Below are 26,264 nucleotides of genomic sequence, written 5' to 3' on the forward strand. Positions count from 1 at the left end.
AGTTTGGGCAAGAAAGAAGAACCCCTCTCCTGTTTACTGTGGTGGAAGGTGGCAAAGACAGATGCACGTGGGTGCGGGTGAGTGGGCTGAGTGTAAGTGTACCATCTGCTTTGAGAAGAGATGGGTCTTTACACTCCACGCCCTCTCGGGGTCTGCTCATAAAATGCAATGGCTGATGCCTAAGGCAAAACTTCACTTCTGACTTTCAGACCATTTCTCCCCACCCGCCCGGTCCCCTCCGCACCCCCAGTTTAAAAAAAAATGATGAGGGATTTAGAGCTAATGATTCTCTTTAGTTGGCAGATGCCAAACTTGATTTACAAGCATACTTCCAGAGCCCACTCCACAGAGTCTGATGTCCAGGCACCTATATATTAACAAGCACCCCAGGGATTCTGATGGCAGTAGAAGGGTCACCAGGCTGGGAGAAGCATTACCGCACATTCTGGCAGCTTCCAGAGCCCTCAGAGAGAGGGAGAAGAAGAAAACTAGGTGTTCGTGCAGTTTTCACACAGAGAAATGAAATCACCGCAGGCAGAAACAATAGCTTTTCTCTCAATTTACCAATATGTGAGAAGTCAGAAAACATAAAGATCCAAAAATGAAGGCAATAATATTGGGTAGAGAACAGAAGCCTACAGTTGTGTGGGAACATCATAAATATTGTATGCACCTAAGTAATGAGGTCAAGAAAGGATAATTATTTTTAATTAATAATTGCCATGAGCATAAGGAAAGAGGAGTCTGTTTGAGATAGGTTTATAAAGTGAAATAGAACTTAGCAATTATGAAGTGCTTTTCATCTTCAAAGAACCTATTAACATTAAATTACTCTTCTTTTTAATTCTCCCATGAGGTAGGTAAGCAAATTTTAACGTTATTATCCCTTATTTGTAGATGGGAAGAGAGGACTGGAGAGGCTGTGACATGCCCATGTAGACCTAGAATTGAAAAGACTTAAAAGAAAAAGAAGTTCCCATCATATAGGAGATGTGGGTTTCCAGGCTGTAATTTCACCTTTGGTTTCCTGTATGGAAGAAGGTCATTGCGGCACAGGGATGGGGGAGGCCACTTACCGCTCCCTTGATTTCCCTGGTGCATTAGGACTTAAACTGAGGAAGAATTTTTTTTTTTAAAGATTTTATTTATTTATTTGACAGAGAGAAGTCACAAGTAGGCAGAGAGGCAGGCAGAGAGAGGAGGAAGCAGGCTCCCTGCTGAGCAGAGAGCCTGATGCGGGGCTCGATCCCAGGACCCTGGGATCATGACCTGAGCTGAAGGCAGAGGCTTTAACCCACTGAGCCACCCAGGCACCCCTGAGGAAGGCTTTGGAAAGAATCACAGGTAATTAATTTGACCAGACTATTTACATTACCTTACTTCGGCATACATATGAAGTAGGGATTAAAAATTGTGCTTTGATTACATGATTCAGACTCTTTTTTATGAATACATCTAGGCCAAGAATTCCCTAAGCTTGATGCTTTCTAAGTATAAAAATTCAAAGTTGGAACTATTGTTTAAGTCACTGGAAGATATACTTCCCATAAAATTTGTTCATTTTCTGATTTGTTTAAATACCAAATAGAACTAACAGAGTCAACAGCATCTTGTCTATTGGAAGAGGTTTTAAAAAACACAAATTCTGTGAAACTATGAAGGCTTCTTTTCTGCTTAGCCTCCATCTCGTGAGAGGAAATGTGCTCTCAGAGCATTGGGCAGGATTGAGTTGAACGGCAGCGGAAACGGGTGAATGGAGGGTCAGGGCCAATGTAACCCACACAGAATGGGTTTTCTAAATTGAGAATAGTTAAACTGTCTGAAAAAAAGTGTTGGAAATGACATTTGAAGAGATGAACCAGGGACAGATGTTTAAACTTAACCAAGTTGAGAACAAGATCAGGGGCTCCAAGTGATCTGAGAAAGGGGATAATTGGTGCAGACATACAAATCTGATTATCAAGAATATCATTGTGATGGGGCGCCTGGGTGGCTTAGTCAGTTAAGCGTCTGCCTTCTGCTCAGGTCGTAATCCCAGTGTCCTGGGATCGAACCTGGCATCTGGCTCCCTGCTCAGCAGGGAGTCTGCTTCTCCCTGCCCTGCTGGCCAGTACACTTTCTCTCCCAAATAAATAAATAAAAGCTTTAATTTTTTTTTAAATTTAAAAAAAGAGTATCATTTTGAAAGATACACATGAATCACTCTAGACTTCTAAAGAGGTGCACGATATGATCCAGGACACAGATCCCCAGGCACAGGCTGAGCACAGATCTTGGGACCTTGGAGTCTGTAAGGGTACTAAAGGGGCAAGAAGGGCTTCCAGTTTTCAGATGATGAATAACAAAGGTACACTCTAAGATTAGCTTTCCCTGCTGGCCAAACTTCTAGGGACTTTGTCTTTTTTATATTCTAGCCCCAAAGAATATCAATTAATTCTATTATCTTAAGAAGTCAGCAGATAAATCTTCAAATCTTCCAAATAATAAATCTTCAAAACAGTCAAGCCAGATAAAACATAGTTGCACACCTCAGTGTCATATTTATTTTTTTATTTGGTTTATGATGTTCCCATGCCCCCCCTCTATCAATACAGTTAATTCAGAACCAATTACTTAAATTCCTGTAAGGAGTCCCGTTGTTCTGGGTGTATCTGTACCTGTGGGGCATAAGAACTTGATGTTGTCAGAGCCAATATTATTTTGCCAATTGCATAAAATCTATAGAATGTCATTGAAGTTGAGACTTCAGGAAGTTACTTCCTGAACCCTAATAATGTCACTAGACAGTATGCTCCATGGGAGCTTGGGAGCCTTGTCTGTTGGGTTCCCTGAGGAGCCCAACAACTAGCCCAGTTCCTCAGAAATGGTAGGGAGCTCACGATTTGTCGGAAGGAAGGAAGGCAGACCTAAAGTTGCTAGGCTCTATCAGATTGATTGTTTTCTTTCTAACCTGAGTTTTAGTAAAATATCGTGCATTGCTCAATGAGTCACAGCCAAGAGAGGGATACAGCATTTCAAGGCATTGTAGATTCTGCTTGGAGCACAGCGACGTTGCTCTCCCAGACTCTCTTCTTTCTGTAGCTCAGATAATTAAGACCTTTTCAACCTCACCTTCCTGGATTAGTCAGATGATGATATAGTAGATTTCAGATCATTTTAGCTATGCAGGCAAGCGACCGTTTCTGGTCAGCTTCTCTGCACAATTCTGGGCGTGGGCCCAGACTCCATGTCTCGTTTGAAATTAGGTAAATTCTCCTCTGGCATGAAATGAAATGACTTTAGTGGATCAACTTACAAACAACACAGTATTATGCTTATTGAGAAGAATTCCAGAAAACTAAAGAAGATTTTTGGATTCCATATTTGTGTTCTCTATACCTTTCCTAGGGTTGCCACACCAAATTACCACAAACTGGGCATTCTCAGTCTGGAAGCCAGAAGCCCAAAATCAAGGTGTTGGTAAAGACATGCTCCTTCGGAAGCCTCTAGAGGGAGAATCCTTCCTTACCTTCTGGTAAGGGGGCTCTGAGGATGTCTTGGTTGGGGCTGCATCACTCCAATCTCTTCTTCTGTCTTTTTGTGGCCTTTCCCTCTGTTTCTGTGTCTTCCCTTCTCTCTCTAATAAGGACATTTGTCAGTGGATTTAGGGCTCACGTGAATAATCCAAGATGATCACTCCTTGAGATCTTGAATCCTACCCACAAAGACCCTTTTTCCTATTCACAGGTTCCAAGGTTTGGAAAGCAGATTCCAGGATCTGGGAAGTAGACATAACTTCTTGGGGGCCAACATTCAACCCACTAAAAGGCACAGATAATTTGCATCATAATCTTCTAGAAGAGCTTTCTCTAAAATGGAGTCCCTCATTTGGCCACCATATTGAGGACCAAGCAGCCCTGTTCTTACTCGTTTGCCCCCTGTGGGGCTGGTATTAATAGTAGGCACTTGGCAGGCATCAGGGCTAGACATTCGTTTCAGTTGCTAATTAGCAATCAGAAGATAATATCCTGTCATTATCTTGGGTTGGCAGAGTCTCTTTCATGGCAGATGAAGAAAAATTCAAGTTTTCTCAGCTAATTGCAACACTGTTTCCTCACGCAAGGAGCTATGAAAACCAAATAAAAATCATGCCTTCCATCTGCAATATTTTAACAACTTTGGGGGTGTGACGGAGGGGATTCTTTGCACATTTCTTGAAACATTCTCTGAATAAAGGTGGGTATAGAGAATAGACCTAATCTACCTAACCCCAGAGGCCTTGACCTACATTCCACTCTGGCCACCTGCTCCCACAATGGCCCTCCCAGCCTCATTATCACCCAGACCTGTGCCATATCTGAAGTTGAAAAATTTAAAATCCCACCATCAATCATTGTACATGCGGTGTTCCCACCTCCTCCCCCTACCACAGCTGCTCCCCAAGTTCATTTGCACCTCCGACACCATCCCCTACCCATCTGGCATGGCTGCCTTCACCCCGGGCCTCCGTGTTTGCACTCCATCTGATGGGCAAAACGCCACCTTGGATCAGTGTCATAAGGCACTCTCCCACATTCAGTGCCAGGGCTATTTCCTGTACCTCTAGCACCAAAGAAGATGAAATAATTCTGAGAGGTGGTACAGTGTCTGACCTCAGCAGGTTCTACAGCAGAGCTCCCCAGGCCTTTGATACTTCTTCCCTTCCACTGTCCTGAAAGCTCTTCCACGTTGAGGAGATGACTTCAGATCCCCCTCAAGTAGAAACACTGAGGCTCTCCCCTCAATTTCCCACCCCAACTACAAATGCCCAGTGCTGACTCCTTCCCAGCCCCTCCTTCCTCCTGCTTAAGACAGACCCTTCCACTCAGGCTCAGGATCCGTCTGCTCCCTTTGCCTCTGTGCCCTCGCTCCAACAGTTCCTTGGTTCACTTCTACGGAATCTGATGTCTCTATTCGTCACCAAAGCTGCCCTTTCCGTGAGCAGCACAGACCACCTAGTCAACAAACCCGGTGAGCTATCATCCCTCCTTACCTTAGTGGAAACCTTTACTCACGGATTTTTATATGTCAATAAACATATATGATTTTATAACATCAGTAATGTGCATTCATTGTAAGAAATTTAATTCGCATAAGGAAATATCTCCACACAGAAACAAAAACACTGTTAATATTTGACTTGAGGGGCGCAGGGCGGCACAGTCAGTGAAATGCCCGTCTCTTGGTGTTAGCTGAGAGTGTGATCTCAGGGAAGTGAGAGGGAGGCCCACCGCGTGGGGCCCTGTGCTCATCAGGGCATCGGCTTGGCTCCATCTTTCCCTCTCCCTCTGCCCTTCTCCCCACGCTCTCTCATTCGCTCTCTCTCTTTCTCAGATAAGTAAATTAATCTTTAAAAAAATGTTTTTTTGACTCCAGTCCTTCCAGGTTATTTTATGGATGGTTGAATAGGTGGATGGATGGAAAGATCTATATAATCCTATATAAAATATAACAGAATCAAAGTTTCCTGTTTTTTAAAGTTCTCTCCATGTTACAGTATAAATTCTAAAGCCAAATGTTTTACCTGACCTCTGTGTTGAGCGGCAAACTCTTTTATCCAAATACCTACTAGACGTTTTTATTTTGATCCTCTCCCAAGTTAGCATCTATCTAATCTCCCACAAGCCGCTTTCTGCCATCCTTCACTGCTCGTTCTGCTCACAGGATGCTCCCTGTCCTGACATTTTTACTTTCAAAATTTTTCTCACCATGACCTGGACATACTGTCAATCACCCTCCAATCTGCCCTTTCAACAAATCCATCCCCTCACGTGACTGCAGACCGATTTCTTAAAATGCCATCCAAGTACATCACTGCCTCGCTTAAACCCTTCAAGAGGTCCCCATTCTCTAGGATTTAAAAGCTGAGCTTGCTGGCATGGAAAGGAAGACCTCCCAGGACTTCCCACTTCCTCTTTCTTTAGCCTAATCTTGCTGCTCCTCTCTCTGTGTGTGCTGTAGTCATCATAAACACATTCTGTTCTATTTCCTGCCTCTTTCCTCATGTGATATTGTTTTCTTGGAAAGCCCTCCCCTGCCTTACGTGACCTAATTTCTACTCATTTTTCAAAGTTCACCTCAGTCATCACTTCCTCCAGGAACCCAGTTAGATTTAATCCCTTCCAAATCAGCAGGCGTCCTTCCTCTGTGTTTTCACACAGCTGAGTACTTTTCTAAGCACATCTTACACGGCAATGAATCATGGCATTGTTTTATCTATTGTTGCATTGTTACATCTATTCCCCTGTCCTGTAAACTCTTCAAAGTGAACGTTTACCTTTGGCATCTTTGTACACACCTGGCACATGGTAGAATATCAGTAAATTTGTTGAAATTGAAAACGCATGAACACAGCATAGTTTCTCTTACATTTGAAAAACAAACCCAAGCCTCCTTTGGTGTCACACCCTCCTTCACCTACTACCCTGATTTCCCACTCCCCCTTAAAGACACATTTGTACAAAGAGTTATCCTGCCACGTTCTCCACTTCCTTTCCTCCCGTTCTCTCCAGCCAGCCTTTCCTCCCCTTTACCCCCATGGAAACAGCTCTCATCAAGGTGCCAAATCTGCTGGGCAGCTCTCAGACCTCCTGTTACCTGATCTCAGAAGCGCCTGACACTGTTGGTCTCTGCCTCCATCCTGAAGCATGTTCTCTTGGTTCCTCTCCAACCTCTTTGCCATCCCTTCTCAGTCTATTTTATTGTCCCTCCTCATCGTCCAGACCCGTGCGTGTTATAAATGCTCAGCCCTTCGTCCGTCTCTCTATCTGCACATGCCTCTTTGGGGAAGTCTGGTCCAACTGTATAACTTGAAATGCCGTCTACCTCCTGCCAGCCCTCACATTACCATCTGCAGAAGGCCCTTCCCCAGGAGTACAGACTCGCTGCTACAGCTGCCTGCTCGACAGCTCTACCCAGACACTGAATAAGCATGACAGCCTTAATGTGTCTGAAAGACAACTCTCCAGTTTGTCCTGCAACCTTCTCTTCTGGTGTTTCCCATCTGGCAGATGGCACCACCATCCACACAATTGCTCTGGTCCGAGACCATGGACAGTCTTTGGTGCCTCTCTTTTTCTCACATCTCCCATCCAGTCCCTCAGCAAGTTCTTTTGGCTCTGTCGTGAAAATACATCCTGAATCTGACTTCGTTGCCTCTACTGTCACCACCCTCGTATAAGCTACCATCACCTCCCATCTGGATTACTGCAGGAACCTCTAAACTGGTCCCTCTGCTTCCACTCTTGCCACTCTCACCTCTCTGCATGCAGCATCCAGAGAGATCCTTTCAGTGCCTCGGTCAGTTCATGTATAGACCCTACGTGAAACCCGCAGGGGATTCCCACCATACTTCGGATAAAATCCAAAGTCCTTACTATGGACTGCCGAGCCCTAATGTTCTGTCCTTTGGGTGTCTCTCCAAACTTGTGTTCTATCCCCCTCACTCTCTCTGTCCAAGGTCCAGTCCCATTGCTCCCTTCTCTGTCATTCAAATAAACTGTATGTGTTCCCGCCTTGGATATCACTGTTCCCCCAACGTATAATGCTCGTTCTCCTGGAGGGTCACTCCTTTCCATAATTCAGATCAGAAATCATCCCCTCAGAAAGGATGACACAGTCTGGTGTGTTTGGAGGGAATCAGTATTGCCTCCCAACTTTCCCTCAAGAGAAACCTAGAGGCCAGGTTTCTGGTGGGAATATAAAATTATATTTGGTGGAGTAGGGTTCCTGGAGATTCTTAGAGATTCTAGGAGTGGTGGAAAACTGCTCAGGTATTGCAGAGTGGAACACAAAGCCTTGAGACTGGTGACCTTAGTTGCCACCGAGGGCCCAGGAGAGGCATGCAATACCTACATCAGTTAGAAAGGAGACTGTAATCACCTATTTGGATATTCTTCCCCCAAGAGGGTGGCTTTGCCCTCACCCCCACCAAGGGACATTGAACAGTGTTTGGAGACAGTTTGGGCTATCGTGACTGGTACTGGCATCTAGTGGGAAAAGGCCACCAGTAGTGTCAGCTGTCTTAAAGTGCACAGAACAGCAACAGTCCATGCTATTCCTTATGTTCACAAATAAGTGAAATCATAGATAATTGACTTTCTCTGCCTGACTTACTTCACTCAGCAGAATCTCCTCCAGTTCCATCCATGTTGATACAAAGTTGGGTGTTCATCCCTTCTGGTGGCTGCATAATATTCCATTGTGTATAAGGACCACATCTTTATCATGGAACACTACCTCAAACGCTGATGATGTACTGTATGGTGACTAGCATAACATAATAAAAAAATAGTAAAAAAAAATAAAATAAATAAAGTCCCTTACTATTATTGAAAAAGAGAGAGGGGGAGAGAGAACAGCTAGTCGGTAGTGCTACAACTGAGGAACCAGCTCTGTTCTTTTGAGAGTCACAAAGGACCTTATAACCCTGCAGAGTCCTGTCATTTGCAGGGAAGAAGTGACCTAGGATGATCTACGAAGTAGCAGGAATGGAAAACACAGCTGCTTCAGAGAGAATTCTAGAATTCTAGAATTCAGCCATCACAAATCATCTGCTGTCGGTCTGCAGGTGCTAGGCAGTGAGCAGGTGGGTACAGTCACAGAGCCCTAGCCTATGAGGCCGGCCATGGTGATGGTGTCCTGGGAGTATTCAGGCATGCGTACAGTTTTGGCAGCACTCTGGCCTCCTTTGTTGACTCAGCACAATGTTCTCAAACCCTTGGGATTTTCCAGTAGAGTGCTGGTTCTGACAGGTGCTTGTGCTCTAGGAGACCTTGTGACATTTGGAAAAGGCCTCCAAAGTCTGCAGACTGTATACAGGATTTTGAGCAGACCTCCATTTCCTGCCAAACACTTGAACATCTGCCGCTCATCAGCCCCCAGCCTCTCACAGGCAGCAGGGGCAAGCATATTATCACCAATTTTCCAGCCTCTTGCCCCCCCCATGTACTGTCTGATAACATTTCCAGGCAGGAAGGCCAGGAGATAGGGTCAGCTTTAGGTCATTCAAGGCTGAAGCTGATCCAAGGGGTCTCTGTGATGCTGAGCATCAAAAGATCCAGAAATCATGGGGTGCCTGGGTGGTTCAGTGGGTTAAGCCTCTGCCTTCGGCTCAGGTCATGATCTCAGGGTCCTGGGATTGAGCCCCACATTGGGTTTTCTGCTCAGCAAGAAGCTTGCTTCCCCCACCCCCCCGCCGCCTACTGACGATCAATCTCTCTGTCAAATAAATAAATAAAATCTTTTAAAAAAAGAAAAGATACAGAAATCAGAGTCACACAGGAGGAGAGACTGAGGGCTTACAGATTGAGAAGAAACTGAGAAGACCAGTAAACCCAGAGACACCTCGACACAATTATTAGGGACCCAAGTTTAATGCCAGGGCATCAAACTACCAGATACACCACAGCAGAATCTTTTTGACTTGGCATATTACCTGGATACTGCACTGAGGGTTTTATTACATTTTTATATCACTTTCATATAAAGACATTAATTGGAAGCCTTTTAAGAGTATTTTGTTTCACTATCCGAAGTGTTCTCCAGGGTATCATTAGGTCTTATTTTCTTCTTTGTCAAGCCATCTGCTTTCCCTTCCATAAATCCAGCCTGTGAACAAGAAATTCCTCTCCCAAACTTCCTGACTGAACATTTTTGCCATTGCGCAAACTGCTTTTGTTTCAAGAATCAGTTGAAAAATACTCCGTAAAATCATTACGTGCTACCTCCTGCTAAAACGTGTTCCCATCCAAAGTTCCACCTGAAAGACTAAAGAGGGAGAGGAAGGGAGGGAGAAGCCTACTATGTTGGCTTCTTGGTGTGAAACATTCACCACATCTTTCCATCCGTTGACTCAAGTCACCCAGTCTCCTCCATGGTTCCGTCTTTCCGTCTGTCTTCCTGAATGGGGACCTCCTGTGGATATTGGAAATGGGCATCCAGTGGTAAATGATGTCTCAGAAATGTTCAGTAGGCTTGTCTAGTCATGCTCCACTGGGATAAAATCCGATGATGATTTTTAATTTAATTCAATTCAGCAAAGCTTAATGGGGTCCTTAACCTGTGCCAGGCATTGTGATGCGTGAATGTTGTGTGTGAGCAGAGCAAAAGCCTTAGTTCTGTAGCAGCCACGGACTCAGTCCACATTCATTCGCACCTCTCAGTCCAGCATGGGTGTGTATGGCCCTGGGGTTCTGAGGGATCAGACGTGCTAGTGTGCAGTGGTGTTTATTAAACTCCCAGGTTGACTGACCTCCTCTAGTCCCTGGGCAAAGTCTTGTAGAGTCTTTGCAGTTGCCCTCTACAACGTTTTGACCCCCATTTTGCAGATGAGTAAACTGAGGACCGTGGTTGTTTAACAGCTTGCCCAAAGTCACACGAGTCAGATGAGTTAAGCTGAGGCAGCCTGACATCAGAACTTACAGTTTTGTTCTTCCCACGACGCCACCTTCTTTGGATTATTGGCTAACAGCCCAAAGAATGATGAGTCAGCAAATGGTTATATACTCAAGGGGAGAGTCGAGTCTTTGTTGGGCTTTCATCCCATGTGGAAAGATGTGCCAGAAATGTGTAAAACTCCATTACCTCCTGAACTCACTAAAATGCACAAAACCCAGATAGTACTGAGATAAATCCTTGCCAGTAACATCAGTTCCTTTCATATCTCCTGCCATCATCTCCCTCCATGTGTTTACCAAAGCTCAGAGTGGCTGCAGTTGCTTTCATCAGAGGCAGACTCAGTTCACCTCCAGATATCTGGTGAGGTGTTCAGAAGGATGCTTGAAGAGTGCCATGGGCCTGTTTCAGAAGTCCTCTGAGGGTCCCAAAGTTAACCGGCTGCATCTGCCTCCCCCAATACTGATGAGCAGATGGTTAAAGATGAAGACCACTTGGGTTTCCATCAGAGTGGGAAGGGCCAAACCAAGTGAAGAAATTTATGAAATGAAATGCTTTGTGAGTTTATTTAAATCGCATGATGAAAACCTGTATTTGCAGATATGTGAGGGGGTCTGTGTTGTCCTATGGTATGAAAAGAGGAAGCTGCAGAGAAGCAGGAGTGGCAAGGTGGTCCCATTCACACAAGTGTGTCTGTGCTCAGCAGCTGACATGTAGGGGAAAGACCCATCAAGGTCAAAGACGTTACCTCATGAGACAGAGTTGATGTTCTTTTATTTGATACCTTCAATGCTGTGTGTATTTTTCTTTACACTAAAAAATACCCAATTCTGTTTCGCTTGGCAGGAAGATAAGGGTTGATGATAACAAAAACCAAAAACTGGTAACACATGGAAAACCAAGGATATGAAAAGAACATAGAGTCCAAGGATTTTTTCTATAAATCACAGGGTTGGTGGGGCTAGGTTGAGAAATGTCATTGTGAGCTGTCCACTTTCTTGCCCTGAAGGAAGACAGACCATGTCTTTGTAATGATGAAACCCATAGGTGACTAACTCAATAGAAGGGTTTTTTTTTTTTTTTTTCCTATTAAGGGATTTTTATTTCCTATCCTGGGGTTCTTATGATTTGGGTATATTGATCATATTTTTGTGGCATCTTAGGTCCAAATGGATTTCTGTGGATTAATCTCTGATCAGGAAATAAATAGGAAAAAATGGCTTATGTGTTTTTAAAGAGTCAGGAATACCTCTTAAGGGGATGGCATATCACAATATCCTAGGAGTTTTCATATTATACCCAAGGTGGAGCTAGAGGGAAACTCTCTCGTCTCCAGACTTGAGATTACTGATGAAGGAAGGCCCCATTCCTGACCCATCAGAGTACTATATCCTTCAGGTGGCTGGAATGGAGGAAAGATTGAGACCCACCCTCTAGTGCCAGGGGCAGGGTTCAGAGAGACCTGCGTGGTGTAGCTGTCATGTCTGGTACATGCAGTTGGGGGACATGCCTTGTCTTCCCATGTCCTCCCTCAGACACCTCCGTGCTGTCTGCACTTGTACCTGCTGATGTACCTGGGGCCTGAGGCCCCACCTGTGAAGAGAAGTTGAATGTGCCCCCCACTGGAATTGGACCCATGTGGGCATGTCTGATATGCCCACAAAGGGGAGCCCAACAGGAAGCAAGTGTGAGCAGGGAGTCTGGGGTCCCGGAAATAACACTAGAGAAGCAGAAAAATGGCACAGCAAACCAGAGTGGTCCGCAAGCCTGAGGCCGAGATGGGAGAGCTGATCCCTAGGTCCACCATGACTTTGCCAGCCTAGGGGTTGAAGGACAGTGAGTAAACTTCAAAAGGAGTTCCAGTAAACTCTCAGGTCCCTAGCAGCTCTGCTGTGAAGTCTGTCCAACAAAGCAGGTCGGCACAGAGGAGCTGTGCCCTACCAGCAAAACAGAAATGAGCATGGTCCACTCCGAAGAGCAGGTCTTGGGCAGCAGCAGCCTGTGGGTCGATGGCAGTGGCACCACACTAAATCAGGCAGCACATTAGCCATCGCTGATATGGGCTGAGATCAGTACGCTTTCAAAAATGGCAGCCCGGGAAAGGAGGAACAGTGCCACACCCTGGGAGCCAGGCTGACCGGCAGTATCAGCTGAGACTCCTTGTGGGGTCCCTGCTGAGGAAGGAGAGCTGGAGGTCCTGCAAGTTCACACATGGGAACATGCAGCTGGGGACCCTGGGGCCTGGATGTTGAAGTGACACAGGAATATCCACACGCAGGGAAAGCACGGTCTGCTACTTCCATGGGGACTTTTATTTGTCCTTAAAACTTTTTATTTGTGGGGCGCCAGAGTGGCTCATTCAATTGAGTGTCCAGTTCTTGGTTTCAGCTCAGGTCATGATCGCGGGGTCCTGAGATTGAGCCCCGCATTGGTCTCTGCACTCAGCATAGAGTCCGTTTGTCCCTCTCCCTCCTCCTCTACCCTTCCGCACACTCCTGCTTGTGCATTCTTTCTTTCTTTTTCTCTCTCTCATAAATAAATAAATAAAATCTTCAAAAAGTACTATTTGTTTGTGCCAAGTAATTTAGACCAAAACATAAACTTTTTTTGCTTAAATTATGTGTATAGTTTCTTAAATTATCAATACAGAGACTAAAGAGATATAATTTCTTTCCATTTCATAATTCCTACACTTGTGTAACAAAAAGGATAGTCAGTTTCTCAGCAAGTAGTTGTTCAAGCTAAGTGAGATAAACCAAGGAAGTGCACAATTACTAGAAGATGTTTTCTTATAAATGAAATTATACACCATGGCAATTCACCAGCTGTTAAGGTTTTCCATTTCAATCCATGCTTTTTAAGCTGTTCTTTTGGATTGGAGTTGTACAATTGTATTGTGCTTCATACAGACACATCCCAGATCATAGTTCATTGCTCTGGAAAATATTTTACTATATATATTGATCTGGCTATGAGCCATCCTGTCTGTGTTTATGTAAAGCAAACCACATTATCATAGATTGCTTGCACACCTACAAAAAAATATCTAGAGCTTACTAGTGGCCCACATCAGCCTGTGAAACTGGTATAATTTTGTCTTTAGAAATTCCATCTTACAGTCTACTCATTCAAAGTCAATCAACAGCTGTCTGTTGGTGGTCTGCATTGCAAGTGTCCTATGCCGGAAACCAGGCCATTTGCCGCACTCCCATCGGGTCGCAGGCCCTTGTTGAGAGCTAGGTGGTGGTGATCCTCGCTACACAGTGCTGGACAAGACACCAAACCCTGAGTCTGAGTCTGCTCCCCAGAACTTGCTTTCCTGATCACTTACAATTGGTCCAGGATGGGCAGCCAACCTGAGTCGCAACAAGCAGGGAATCGTGTTGGAAATTTGGACTAAGTCAGAAAGAGTCAAGTTGGCCTCTCGAGGATGAAAACCACAGGAAGTTTTGACAGCAAGAGAGAAGAAAGGAGCATAGGTGCATAAAGAGAAGCCAAGGGGAGAAGGTAGATGAGGGACAGTGAAGACACTCCAGTGCCTCATCTGGCTGGCTCCCAGCTGCCTTCCTGACCCTGGATTCCATGAGATACCACCAAGAACTTGCAAGGAATTCCTCCCTTGACTCAAGTTAGTTGAAGTACTTGACACAAGTTGGTGTTGGAAGTCAACATAAAATAAGACAATAATATCATGTAAAAACTGCCGTTTTCCAGAAGAAAAAACAGAGAGCAGGTAGTTAAGTCCTTGCAGGAGATCACACACCAGGCAGCCCGGCCCCTGGACCAGAGGATTAACTTCTCTACCGTTTGGCTTCTCCAAATGGACACAGAGGGAAAGGCCTGACAGATACGCATCGGTGTCTTCACCATACCACTTGCTTGGGGCTAAATATTGGCCTTCAGTTTCTTAATCTGTGAAATGAAGATAGAAAAATTGTGAAAATAGAGTTGTTGCAAGGGTCAGGGAGATAATATCAGTAACATGTTGGTTCAGTAGGGATTCAGTGAAAGTTATTTCCAATCTGTTTCCAATTTTTCACTCAGAAGTAATTGCAGTCACTGGAGCTCCTGGCACATTGTAAAGGGCAGTGGTAACCAGCATTCTTGGGGGCCACCTGTCAGTGAAGAGGGTCCTCGGCCAGACACCTGTGTTGATGTTTGCGCTCTTCCTGCTTTGGGTGGTCTCGGCCATCTCCATCTGGACGGTCACAACCCCACCATGACACTAGAAGCCTCAGCCGTAATGCTTAGAGTCCAGTTAGAGTGGGCAAGCCTGTATTGGGGTAGAAGTAAGCTGTGTTTGTATATACAGGATTGTGGTCAGCATGTTGGGGACTGGTCAGTTATTAAGCGGGTCAGGAGACAGCCCTGGGACAAAGCACTAGTGGAGCACACTGGCCTCAGGGACTTCAAGACATCTGATTACTCTGCGAGCTTCCCCATCCACAGTGCCTCTCCGCTGAGATTCCCTTTACCTCCACTCTCTTCCGAGTCGATCGTACTTGTACGTTGATGTTTGCATGTTATCTCCTGCGAAAAGAATTGACCACTTGAAATATGCCAGTTTGAAGTGTTATTTAGAATTATGCTCATTCTATGGGATCAGAGGATGTATTCATTATAACAATGTTTATAGTAGTTGTAGGGTAGAAAATCTTCTGAGTCTGAAAAAAGTCTCATGAAAGGTAGTGGAGGTGGGTTAGTTGAAAATTCCAACTGGGGGAATCTGAAAAAAAGTCACAGCGGAGTCTACAGTTAGGTGAAAGTCTGCTTAGATGGAAAGAGACCAGGGAGACCCCAAGTCTTGGAGGCAGGAGCCAGAGATGGACAAGGCCCACATGCTGAGGAAACCGTGTGCTAGACCAAGGAGACGAGCTTCTGGTTTAGGAGCAGGGCAGCCGTGGGATCAAGCTCCAGCAATCAGCCAAGCAGGTTATTAGCGAAAATTCTAGAATATTATTAAAAAATCCCAGGATTTTCCCCGATAAGCATTTAAATCATTAAAGGCCCATGTATCTGGAGGTAGCCAGACCTACAGGACCAGTTCTTCCCAGCAGAGACCTGTTCTTTGCTTGTGTGTGGCAATAGTAAATAGCCATGTAGGCTCAGCTTATGCTTAACCACAGCGGGATTCCACGGAACTCTTCCTCCTGACTCTGAGCACAGCTGCCGTGAAGGACTCATACTCAAGTCTTCTACCTCCTGGAGTGTATTGGGCACACATTAGACCTTCCGGTGATATCTCTGGAATGCTTGAATGGATAAGGAGACATGGTCCAGAAAGCTTTCTATGTCCTTGGGTTCAGGTCCTCCTCAGGTTCAGTGTGGACTGTTTATCTGGGCTTCCAGACTTCCCCTTTACCAGTGCATTTCTTCTCTTGAGTCCTTATACTGTCAGCTCTGAGAAGAGGACTCCAGCAGAAGGACTGTCTTCTGGTCCTTGGGGGAGAGGAAAGTTCCTTTAGTACATACCAAGCACGCAGGTGTGGTTTAGGGTAAAGCATAAGAAGGAGGAGAATGGGCACTTCCCTTGTGTCATCAATTGGCAAATTCTGTAAACAGCTTACTGTCAAGAAACACATCAAATACAAGTACAAGTTAAATATTTTAACAATGTGAATTTCCACCTGCCCTTCAATTTTTCTGCCTTGTCTGTGTTTCAGGTTTAGGTTTAGTGGTCGTATCCTAGGCCTGGCTTTGATCCATCAGTACCTTCTTGACGCCTTCTTCACAAGGCCCTTCTACAAGGCACTTCTGAGACTGTAAGTGTATTACTGTAGGCCGTGGTCCACACACTAAGGCCTGGTCTCCCTGGTACCTCGAACTCTGTCCCTGGTTTACCCTAACCATTCCTGTTCGTTGACTTCTCTGAGTGCTTAGACGTCACATAAACTTTTTAATACAATATAAAGGCATTTGGAGTTTTTATGTAAGCATAGGAGAAGACTATTAAAACTTCATATAACGGAATGAATCAGTTTATATAAACAATTACAGTCATATTGCAAACTTTGCATTACACTAAGTAGAATTAATCTGTCTAAAACTTCGTTGTTTTCAAATATTTTTTAAAAACATTTCTCCAGTTGCCATCAAGAATCCATGAGTTAATAATCATCCCATGTTTTTTACTGGGATAATTGCATTCCATTTCACAATTGAATTTCAGATTTCAATTTGAAAAACAAATTTCCAAAAACAAGCACTGAATGCACTGAAAAGACTCGTCAATATATTCCAGAGTATCAAATTGTTAGAATCAGTCTATGTTGTTTTAGCCAGGCTGGGCATCTGTTCGGTTAACAAACTGGTTACGTTTTACCCTTGGAATGCATCCAGGCCCTGTGATCTGAGCGACCTGGAATATCTGGATGAGGAGTTCCACCAGAGTTTGCAGTGGATGAAGGACAACAATATCACAGATATCCTAGACCTCACGTTCACTGTTAACGAAGAAGTTTTTGGACAGGTTTGTGAGATGCGGGGCTTGGAAAGAGCATTTTTTTTTTTACTATTGAACATTCACATGACACAAAGTTTACCACCTTAATTGTTTTTAAGTCTATAGTCCAGCATTGTTGAATATAGTCACACTGCTGTACAATCTCTAGGACTCGTTTATTTTGCACAACTGGAACTGTAGCCATTAAATAATAATTCCTCATTTTTCCTTCTCCCCAGTCCCTGGCAACAGTCATTCTACTTTCTCTTTCTGTGAATTCGGCTGCTCTAGATACCTCATACAGTATTTGTCTTTTTGTGACTGGCTTATTTCACTTAACACATTGTCCTCAAGATTTGCCTGCATTATAGCACATGATAGGATTTCCTTATTTTTTAGAGCTGAATAGTATTCCACCGTGTGTGTGTGTGTGTGTGTGTGTGTGACTTATTTATTTATTTATATAAAAAATTAATTTACCTATTCACCTATTGATGAATGCTTTGGTTTCTTCCACATTTTGGCTATTGTAAATAATGCTGCTGTGTACATAGGTGTACATTTATCTGTTCAAGCCCTTGCTTTCCATTCTTTTGTTTTTAATCTAGAAAAAAAAGAATCTCATTCATTTAAAATATAATTCGTTGAGGACTACTTTCTTTAGTAAAGCTGCCCATGTCTTCTTCCTTCTTTTCCTTTTCATGACGTGGATCTACTTTATAGATATTTTGAAAATCAAAGTGGTAATGGATTAGAAAACATTTTTATGAAGTGTGAAATACATTTGGAAGGTAATAAGTGATCTGTGCCACTAGAAAATACTTCTTTTTATCACTAACATCTAGATATTTGCTCCTCCAAAATGCATGTATATAAATATGATTTAATAAGATAAAGCTTCTCATTTTTTCCATCAGTATTTATATATTTTTTAATCTTCTGGGTTATAGTTTTATCAGGTTAACCATAACCTGAGTCATTTACAAGAGATTTCAAAAGCCTGTGACACGTGATAACTTGTAATGGGTCGTTGTGAGAGTGGAGTTGGTAGGCTTTGGAAGTACCTATGAGCACAAGTATAAGCACAAATGTGGGCGGCCTGCTGAGTCCAAGTGTGAGAGGCACCCACTGAACTTGGCGGCACCCATACCATAGTCAAGAATTTTGGACAGGTCCTAGAAGATGTCAACATTCTGTTGAATTTCCTCTGTGTAAACATACCTCTGAAGAATACCCTCTTCCATATTTGAGAATTTTTTTTTTCCTTTTACAACTGTAGAGGGCACATTTAAATGTGTTCAAAAATATATGATTTTTTGGGCCCCTGACTGGCTCAGTTGGTAGAGCATGTGAATCTTGATCTTGGAGTTGTAAGTCTGAGCCCCATGTTGGGTGTAGAGATTACTTAGAAATAAAATCTTCCCGAAAAAAACAAAAAGAATATACAGTTCACTGAACTGTCTTGCCATGTACTAGGTGAAAGTATGAAGTACACTTCCCTGTGCATGACTTCTTTTAGCCCATTCTTTACATTTGCCTTGTAGTAGAGGGTAAATTTGTAAAATAAGCTCAATCATTTAGCAAGTTTTATTAAGACAATGGAGTAGCCATCTTAAAAAATTTTAAGTTAAAAAAATTTTAAGTTAGATTCCTTTTTTAAAAATTTTATTATGTTATGTTCATCACCATACAGTACATTATTAGTTTTTGATGCAGTGTTCCAAGATTCATTGTTTGTGTATAACACCCAGTGCTCCATGCAATCTCTTCCCTCCTTAACACCCGTCACCAGGCTCACCCATTCCCCCATACCCTCCCGTCTGAAACCCTCAGTTTGTTTCCCAGAGTCCATAGTCTCTCATGGTTCATCTCCCCCTCTGATTCCCACCCTCCCTTCATTTTTCCCTTCTTTCTCCTAATGCCCTCCCTGCTATTCCTATATTCCACATATAAGTGAAACCATATGATAATTGTCTTTCTCTGCTTGACTTATTTCACTCATCTTAATACCCTCCAGTTCCATCTATGTCGATGCAGATGACAGACATTTATCCTTTCTGATGGCTGAGGAATATTCCTTTGTATATATGAACCACATCTTCTTTATCCATTTGTCTGTTGAAGGACATCTCAGCTCCTTCCAGAGTTTGGCTGTTGTGGACATTGCTGCTATGAACATATGAGCATATAGCCCTTCTTTTCTCTTTAAGCTAGATTTCTAACCTAACTCATTATATCACAATAAATACCACCTAGATGAGAAAGCTGACTATTAAAAATAAATAAATAAATAAGAAAAAAATGATAGAATTTTTATTTTTAGTCTTCCAGTAAGGAATGCTACTATAGATGTGACACAGCTTTCAAAGTCATTAAAGAAGAGACTGACATAGTGAGCTAAAATTACTATTTAATTCTGTGTGGCAAAAATACAGCATAAACAAAGTAAGAGTGTCATAATATTGAATAGACTAAAGCTAGTCTTTCAACATAGAAAGAGATTCCGCAGACCAATAAGGCAATGATAAACAAGTAGATCATTAGCAAAACATAAGTGATTCTCAGAAAAGGAAATAATCTCATTCACAAGTTGTAAAAATGTAAATTAATCTAAATTAAAGTATAGTGAAATGCCGTTTTCCCTTACACTATTGTCAAGAATCGGAATGGTTAGCAATATTCCATTTGGGAGGTGGTGTAGGGAGCAGACATGGCTGCACAGGAGTGTAGGTGGGAGTAAGTGGAAGTTTTGTTCACTCCCTGTGAAAAGCACATTTATGATATCTACCCTCATTCTAAATGCACCTGCCCTTCCGGGTATTGTATGTAAATGATGAATCACTAATTTCTGCACCTGAAACTAGTATTACCTTGTATGTTAACTAACTGGAATTTAAATAAAAAAATAAAAAAACAAATGCACCTGCCCTTGAGTCAGCACCCATGTCTAGGAGTTTGTCCTACGGATTCACACCTGATTCAAATGAGTAATGTACTAAGATCTTCACCGCACCCTTGCTGATAGTTGCAAAAGATCTGAGTACTCTGAATGTCCAGAAATAGAGCACTGGCTAAATAAAGTCTGATACATTCACACAATGGACTAGTGAGCCAGTGGGATGCGGGGCTGAAAAGTGCAAGACATCCCAGCCCATCAGCTTCCTTGTAAATCATAGACCGTGAACGGGATATTGCAACAACAACAACTAGAACAGAGTAAGTCAGTTCTGAATTGGTTCACAACAACTGTCAGGGTCCATTTTTAAGTGAAAAAAGTATGGTGATGAATAGTGTATAAAATATGCTATTTGTGGGGGAAAGGAGATGACTTATACATGTTCCCTGCTATATTGGTCAGTTCTCCCTGGAAGAGAAGTGAGGGCAGTTTTCTCCGGGTAGGGAGACTAACGGCTGGGAGATGAGACGGGAGAGAAGCTTGCTTTTCACTCATGGCCTTTTATACCACTTGAATGTTACTCCCTGGACCCATATTACCTACTCAGAGAAAAATGAAGTAAGCTACACATAACTGAATACACAAAATTAGAGGGAAAAAAATAACATTGAGAATACAAAAGCATACTCCTCTTGTGTGTGTGGCACAGGAACAACTCAGAAGTTCACCATGTTCCCAATGAAAAAAAATAAGGATGTAGTGTAGATCTAGAAAAATGTCTCTCTGTGTACAGTGTAAACAGATCTCATTCTTCTTCAAACGAGGTCGCTAAGAACAATGACATTAGTTCTGGAGAACTGAGTCCTAGCCCTTCTTTTAGCAAGTTATGAGATCCTGAAGAGCAGACGGACGGCTGCCAATAAAGGACATCATAGGCTTTTCCTGGGTGTGTTAGTTGGGATTAGGGTCAGCTGTCTGTGAGGAAACCCAAAATGGCTCTGCTGAAATTAATAGTTTATTTTTCTCTCACATCCAAGTATAGAGGCAGACAAGCCACAGCTACAGGGCCTGCTGTGGGCACCTGCACTCGTGGCCCAGCCATCATGGTGGGACCTGAAGCCGCAGGACAAAGGAATGACAGCCCCTCCCTTCAAGGAGGTCCCTGAATGGGCCATACAATACTGCTGCTTACACTGTACCTGCCAAGATTTAGTTACCTGGCACACGTAGCTGCAAGTGGGGTTAGCAATTAGTCTTCAACTGGGAAGCTGAAAATCAGAGGTTCCACGGAATGTGGATACTGAGTGGCAATTAAGATGTTAGAATTAGCCAGTATTTTGTAACTAGCGCTAGTCACCTATGTGATAAAAATAAAAATAACCATCAGATTTCTGTGGACAGCTTGTTGAGGTACCTAAGTCAATGAATGCCAAATATACATATCTACATTTCTCAAACCCATGGCTAAATACAGTTATGCCTCATTTCTGACAGCTTCGAGTGGTGAGCTGAGCCACTTAAATGACTGACAACTCCTTAAAACACGAACACTTTTTAAAAAAAAATTTTATTGATTGATTTGAGAGAGAGACGATGAGCAGGGGGGAGAGTCAGAAGGAGAAGCAGACTCCCCACTGAGCAGAGAACCCAACGTGGGGCTTAATCCCGAGACTCCAAGATCATGACCTGAGCTGAAGGCAGCCATTTAACTGACTGAGCCACCCAGGCACCCCAACACTTCCTGATAAAAACGGCTAATATGTTATCTACCCTCTTGCCTTTCAAAAGATAGAGCACAGATCATAGCTTTTCTTAACGATTCATTTGTCCTACAAGCACCACTATACAAAGTGGCAAGGCCATTCTCTGTTTCCTTTCTCAAGGTCAGGCTGTCATTCTTCAGTCAATATTATACCGGCTATAAAAACCATCTTCCCACCCTCTGCTATTTTCCTGTCAATGACCTGCTTTGGGTGGGGAGGCTGGTGGCTTTTGAGGATGTGATCTAAGTGGGATTGGGGGAATTGAGTATAAGGACTTTCCAGTCCATCTCTTTCCCTGGGACAATGAGGGGCATTTTTCTTTTATTTCTGTTATGCCTCTTGAGTTAAGGAAATATGTTTCCCCTTAATAAAACAAACAAAAATGCAGCTTTCCAGCTTCCAGCTCAAACCATCATCTGAGAAGAACCAGAGCTTTTTTTTAGTAACTTCCAGAAAAGGAAAAAGACTGAAGGAGTTAATAATGCTGAACCCATGTGAGGAAGACTTTTTAAAAATCATTCGTCCTCCTAGAATTGACACGTGTCACGGCCAGATGAGCTGAGTTGACAAGCAATGCCGTCTTTCTGTTTGCTCACAAGGTAACGGAGAGGGAGTTAAAATCCGGAGGGGCCAACACCCAGGTGACGGAGAAGAACAAGAAGGAGTACATCGAGAGGATGGTGAAGTGGCGGGTGGAACGCGGTGTGGTACAGCAGACCGAGGCCCTGGTACGGGGCTTCTGTGAGGTGAGGCCCAGGCCCGGCTGAGGAAGACAGGCTGCGGTCAGGGCCCTCCCTCGTCACCGGCACAGCTTGTAGTGGGAAAGGAGAAGAAAAACCAAGTCAGGCAAAGAGCTCGGCTCCAGTCACCACATTGCAAAGAGGACACCCTTGGGACAGATGACAGAGGGGTCAGAGATCTCTGGGACCTAGCTCTTGTGGTAGGTGAAAAATGCCCTCACAAAAATGGTGTTGCTGTGGCCCCGGTGTGGCAGTTAGGAAAACACTCAGTACCTCCTGTCAAGGTATGTGCATGCTGTGTGTTTTCTTTCATTCAGTGAAATGAAAATAAGTGACCTGAATGCATTGGAGGGCACTATCCGGTCCTGCTAGATTTCTCGTGGTATAGTGTCACTTTGTGCCATGACCAAGGTGGTAAGTCAAGAGGACAGGGACAGCTGCCAACTTCCCGTGCACCAAATGTTGACATCCTTAACCTTTTGCAGTTTAGAAACAAGACACTGTAAATGTTTTCTCAGGGCTCGGGTCTTGGAAGGTTTTCTTTCCCTGCCCGTGATGGAGGACAACATGGCTCACTGGCTTGTCCGCCATGAGTCTGATTGGAGGAGCTGTGACTTGTGTCTGATCTATTTGAAAACAAAGCGTAAAGTCAGAGCTCAGAGCCCTAGCTAAGGAGGTCCTTCCAGGTCTTTGAAGGCAGGAGGAAGGAACTGAAGGGAGAAAGGAAGGGAAATACAGTTGTTTTAATATAGAATGCCCATTTCTAGGAAATAAGTCATAGTTTTATATGGAAGAGAGGACACCTTGTAAGTGAAATGATCATAGTAAAAGCCCTCACGTCACTTCAACATGTTGGGACCTTTTGCCTTTAAAATGCACTGATACTTGGCAACTTCAGTGCGACCAGAGAAAGTCAAGTCAGATTTGCTCATGTAAGCGTTCTGAGAGGCACTTTCAGAGGTAGTGAAAACCCTGGGGCCTTTTTGGAGTTCCCAGCTCATTGATGGTTGTGTTTCAGAATGTTTAAGTCATGACTTCGAACTTGAACACAAAAGTACATTGGTTTAAAAAAGAATAAAGTTGGAAGTGATGGTCCGTTTCCTAGTGTAAAACCACAGAAGTGATAATAACGACTAGAACTTCAGTGTGGTTGGATCTGAAGCCTAAATGTGTATTTCAGGTTGTAGACTCGAGGCTTGTCTCCGTGTTCGACGCCAGGGAGCTGGAGCTGGTGATAGCTGGCACGGCGGAGATCGACCTGAATGACTGGCGGAATAACACGGAGTACCGGGGAGGTGAGCTGAAGGGCTGGCCCAGATGCAGTTGTCTGTTTTTAAGAAAACATAGACTGCGGTGAAATTAACGTAGCCACTCCTTGTCTCACGTTCACCAGGCCGGAAAACGGTTGGTGGGGTCCCAGCTGTTCACGTGGGAAGCAGACATCTCTGAGGACATCCCTCAGAGCATAAAATCTTATAAAATGGCCATTTTGTAAATCAGCTTTGGCTATAAAACCTGACCTGGGTGCACAGATTGCCTTCGACCTGTGTGAAGGCCCACGTTAGAGAACCTGGCAGACCGACAGGAGCAGTTCAGTCCTCCTCACCCCTGCGATACATGTCGCCTCTCTCCCTTCCTCCTCTCCTCTCTGCACATCCTCCCTGTCCCCCAACCTCCGCTCCCCTCAGGTTACCACGACGGGCATCTTGTGATCCGCTGGTTCTGGGCCGCCGTGGAGCGCTTCAATAACGAGCAGAGGCTAAGGTTACTTCAGTTCGTCACGGGAACGTCGAGTGTGCCCTATGAAGGCTTTGCAGCCCTCCGGGGAAGCAACGGGCTCCGGCGCTTCTGCATAGAGAAGTGGGGGAAGATTACATCTCTCCCCAGGTAGGCGCTCCTGCCAGCCCTCACGAACCCACCGAAGAGGGCCACACACTTTGATATTGGGGTTTGGGGGATGGTCCTTCGGGATGGAATTCATTCCTGCCACCCAAGTTACTCTTATGTGACTTACTGGCGAAAGGCACCCGTGAGGAGTCTCTGGGAGGTGAATTTAGACCATATTCTTGGTTGGTTTTTTTGATGACTGAGAGCATTTAGGCTGTAGTGTCATGGCCCGTGTGTCTGTTGTGGGAAGCCTTCCCAGCTGTCTGTAGCCCAGTTTAACTTGAGGAGGAATGTCTCAGCAAGTAAGGGAGGGAGGAGAGGCTTGAAGCCCAACAGAAGCGTTCCAGCTCTGTATCTGTCCTTCTCCGGCACATGACTTGTACTCGGAAGGATGGTTATGCTCGTACGTGTCACATTTTTCCTACTGTGTTTTGAAACATGAGAGGACAAGACCACGTTTATCTCAAGTCTCTGTAGTGACTTCAGTATAGCAAGCTGTCAAGGAGATGATGGTGAGATAAACACAGTAAAGGAGACACTAGGGATCCAGGCAATGTAACAGAAGGAATTCCCTCCACCACGAGTTCTAACACTTCCCGGATCCTTCCTCGACCACCTTGAGCAGCCTTTTCCTGCTCAGTGACATAAAAGGGCACCTCTGCATAGGTACCACAGTAATAAATACTGCTCAACAACAGAAGAAAAGACTGATCCATATTATTTGCTTCTACTATGATATTTTCTGATTATAAAAGATGATCCACATTTAATTCAGCTCTTTCCACATGGCCTCCTGGACACTACTGCTAAATCCTAGTGGAAGGATCTACTGAACTATGATTGGCATCTAGACCTCCCAGACCTTCCCATGTCCTGAAGACTAGTCAGCTGATGTCAGTGAGCGTCAGGAGGCCCAGGAAACAGAGTACATGCTTACCTGGTCAATGACAGCCTACCATCTTGGCACAGTTTCCAGCTCTGGCTTCATGCACTTGTTCAGCAGACCCTTGGTGCTCATTCACATGGGTCTGCTGAGAGCTGAGCCTACTGAATTAAATCTGGCAAGAAAATAAGGCATAAAATGGCAAGGTTTCCATTTATGTAGTTTAATGACAGATTCGGTAGATGAGGTTATTTGGAAACAGTCTGTTTTTAGAGGAATTGGTTTGCCTCACTATTTGATGATAGCACAGGCCCCCCACCCCCAGCATCGTGTGTACCCTGAAGAGTGGCTAAGACACAACCGTCTACCTTCCCAGAAGAGCTTATAGTCTAGGAAGGAGCACAGCCCAGTAATGGTAAGTTACAACACGAAGTAGAATCAGAGAAGCAATGAGAAAGAGGGTAAATGGAAGGTACCAGGAAGGTCTGTAATGTAGAATACAGACCAAATCCCAACTGAGTTGGGAAGGGGACATGCCACAAGAAGAATGGCACTTAGGTGAGCACTGAGGGGGCAATAAATGAGTTGAGCAGAGTTCCAAGCTGAAGCAGGAAGGATCGCTGAACCAGTGTGGAGGTCAAGATATCCAAAGTGATGCTCACAAGGGATGTGATTGAGAAAGATAGTTTGGTGGGTCACAGGGAGAGGGCTGTGCTGGGGAGGCTCTGTTTTACTCTTTAGGAAAGGGAATAGGAATTGCTTTTGTCATTTGGAGGTCACAGATTGAGCCTAAATACATATTTACTTTGAGAAGCTTTGAAATATACATTAATACTATTAACCCACACAAGGAGCCTGTAAGATGGACATCGGGCTTATCATCAAGCTATTCACATCCCGGCCAAGGCATCCCTGAAAAAGCTGCCGTTCTGCAAACTGCAGAGAGGATTCCTTGGGGAGACAGAGACTTTACCTTGGGCCAAGAGGGTCCCAAGAAGCAAGTGCTGAGATGCCTTAGGGAGGACAGTAAAAATGACCCCCTGGATAGTAACCCCTAACTAGCCTTCCCTGTACATTTTCTGAAGATCCAAGAACCGAAAAAGTTCACCAATGTGTTCAAAGAAAGAAATAACTTCTGACTTCCAAGAACAGTAGTTTGGGTAGACTAGCCAGACCACATGGTAGATGGCAGGAAGCCCAGAGCTAGCAGAGCACCAGGCACAGGACAACCCGGGACTTC

At 44.1% G+C, this 26,264-nt stretch overlaps 1 protein-coding gene across 3 annotated transcripts in view; it reads left to right on the forward strand.

The window, feature by feature from the left end:
- Positions 1 to 26,264, forward strand: part of HECW1 (HECT, C2 and WW domain containing E3 ubiquitin protein ligase 1) — a 460,654-nt gene that overhangs the window by 425,387 nt on the left and 9,003 nt on the right. For all 3 annotated transcript variants that reach the window (XM_044245670.1, XM_044245672.1, XM_044245671.1), the window contains 5 exons: positions 16,077 to 16,175; positions 16,753 to 16,882; positions 22,114 to 22,260; positions 23,435 to 23,549; positions 23,943 to 24,141. In XM_044245670.1, coding sequence (XP_044101605.1) covers positions 16,077 to 16,175; positions 16,753 to 16,882; positions 22,114 to 22,260; positions 23,435 to 23,549; positions 23,943 to 24,141 — 690 coding nt within the window. The remainder of the gene's footprint in view (positions 1 to 16,076; positions 16,176 to 16,752; positions 16,883 to 22,113; positions 22,261 to 23,434; positions 23,550 to 23,942; positions 24,142 to 26,264) is intronic.

The sequence above is a fragment of the Neovison vison genome, chromosome 4 (genome assembly GCF_020171115.1).
Source record: "Neovison vison isolate M4711 chromosome 4, ASM_NN_V1, whole genome shotgun sequence".
NCBI classification, from domain to species: domain Eukaryota; kingdom Metazoa; phylum Chordata; class Mammalia; order Carnivora; family Mustelidae; genus Neogale; species Neogale vison.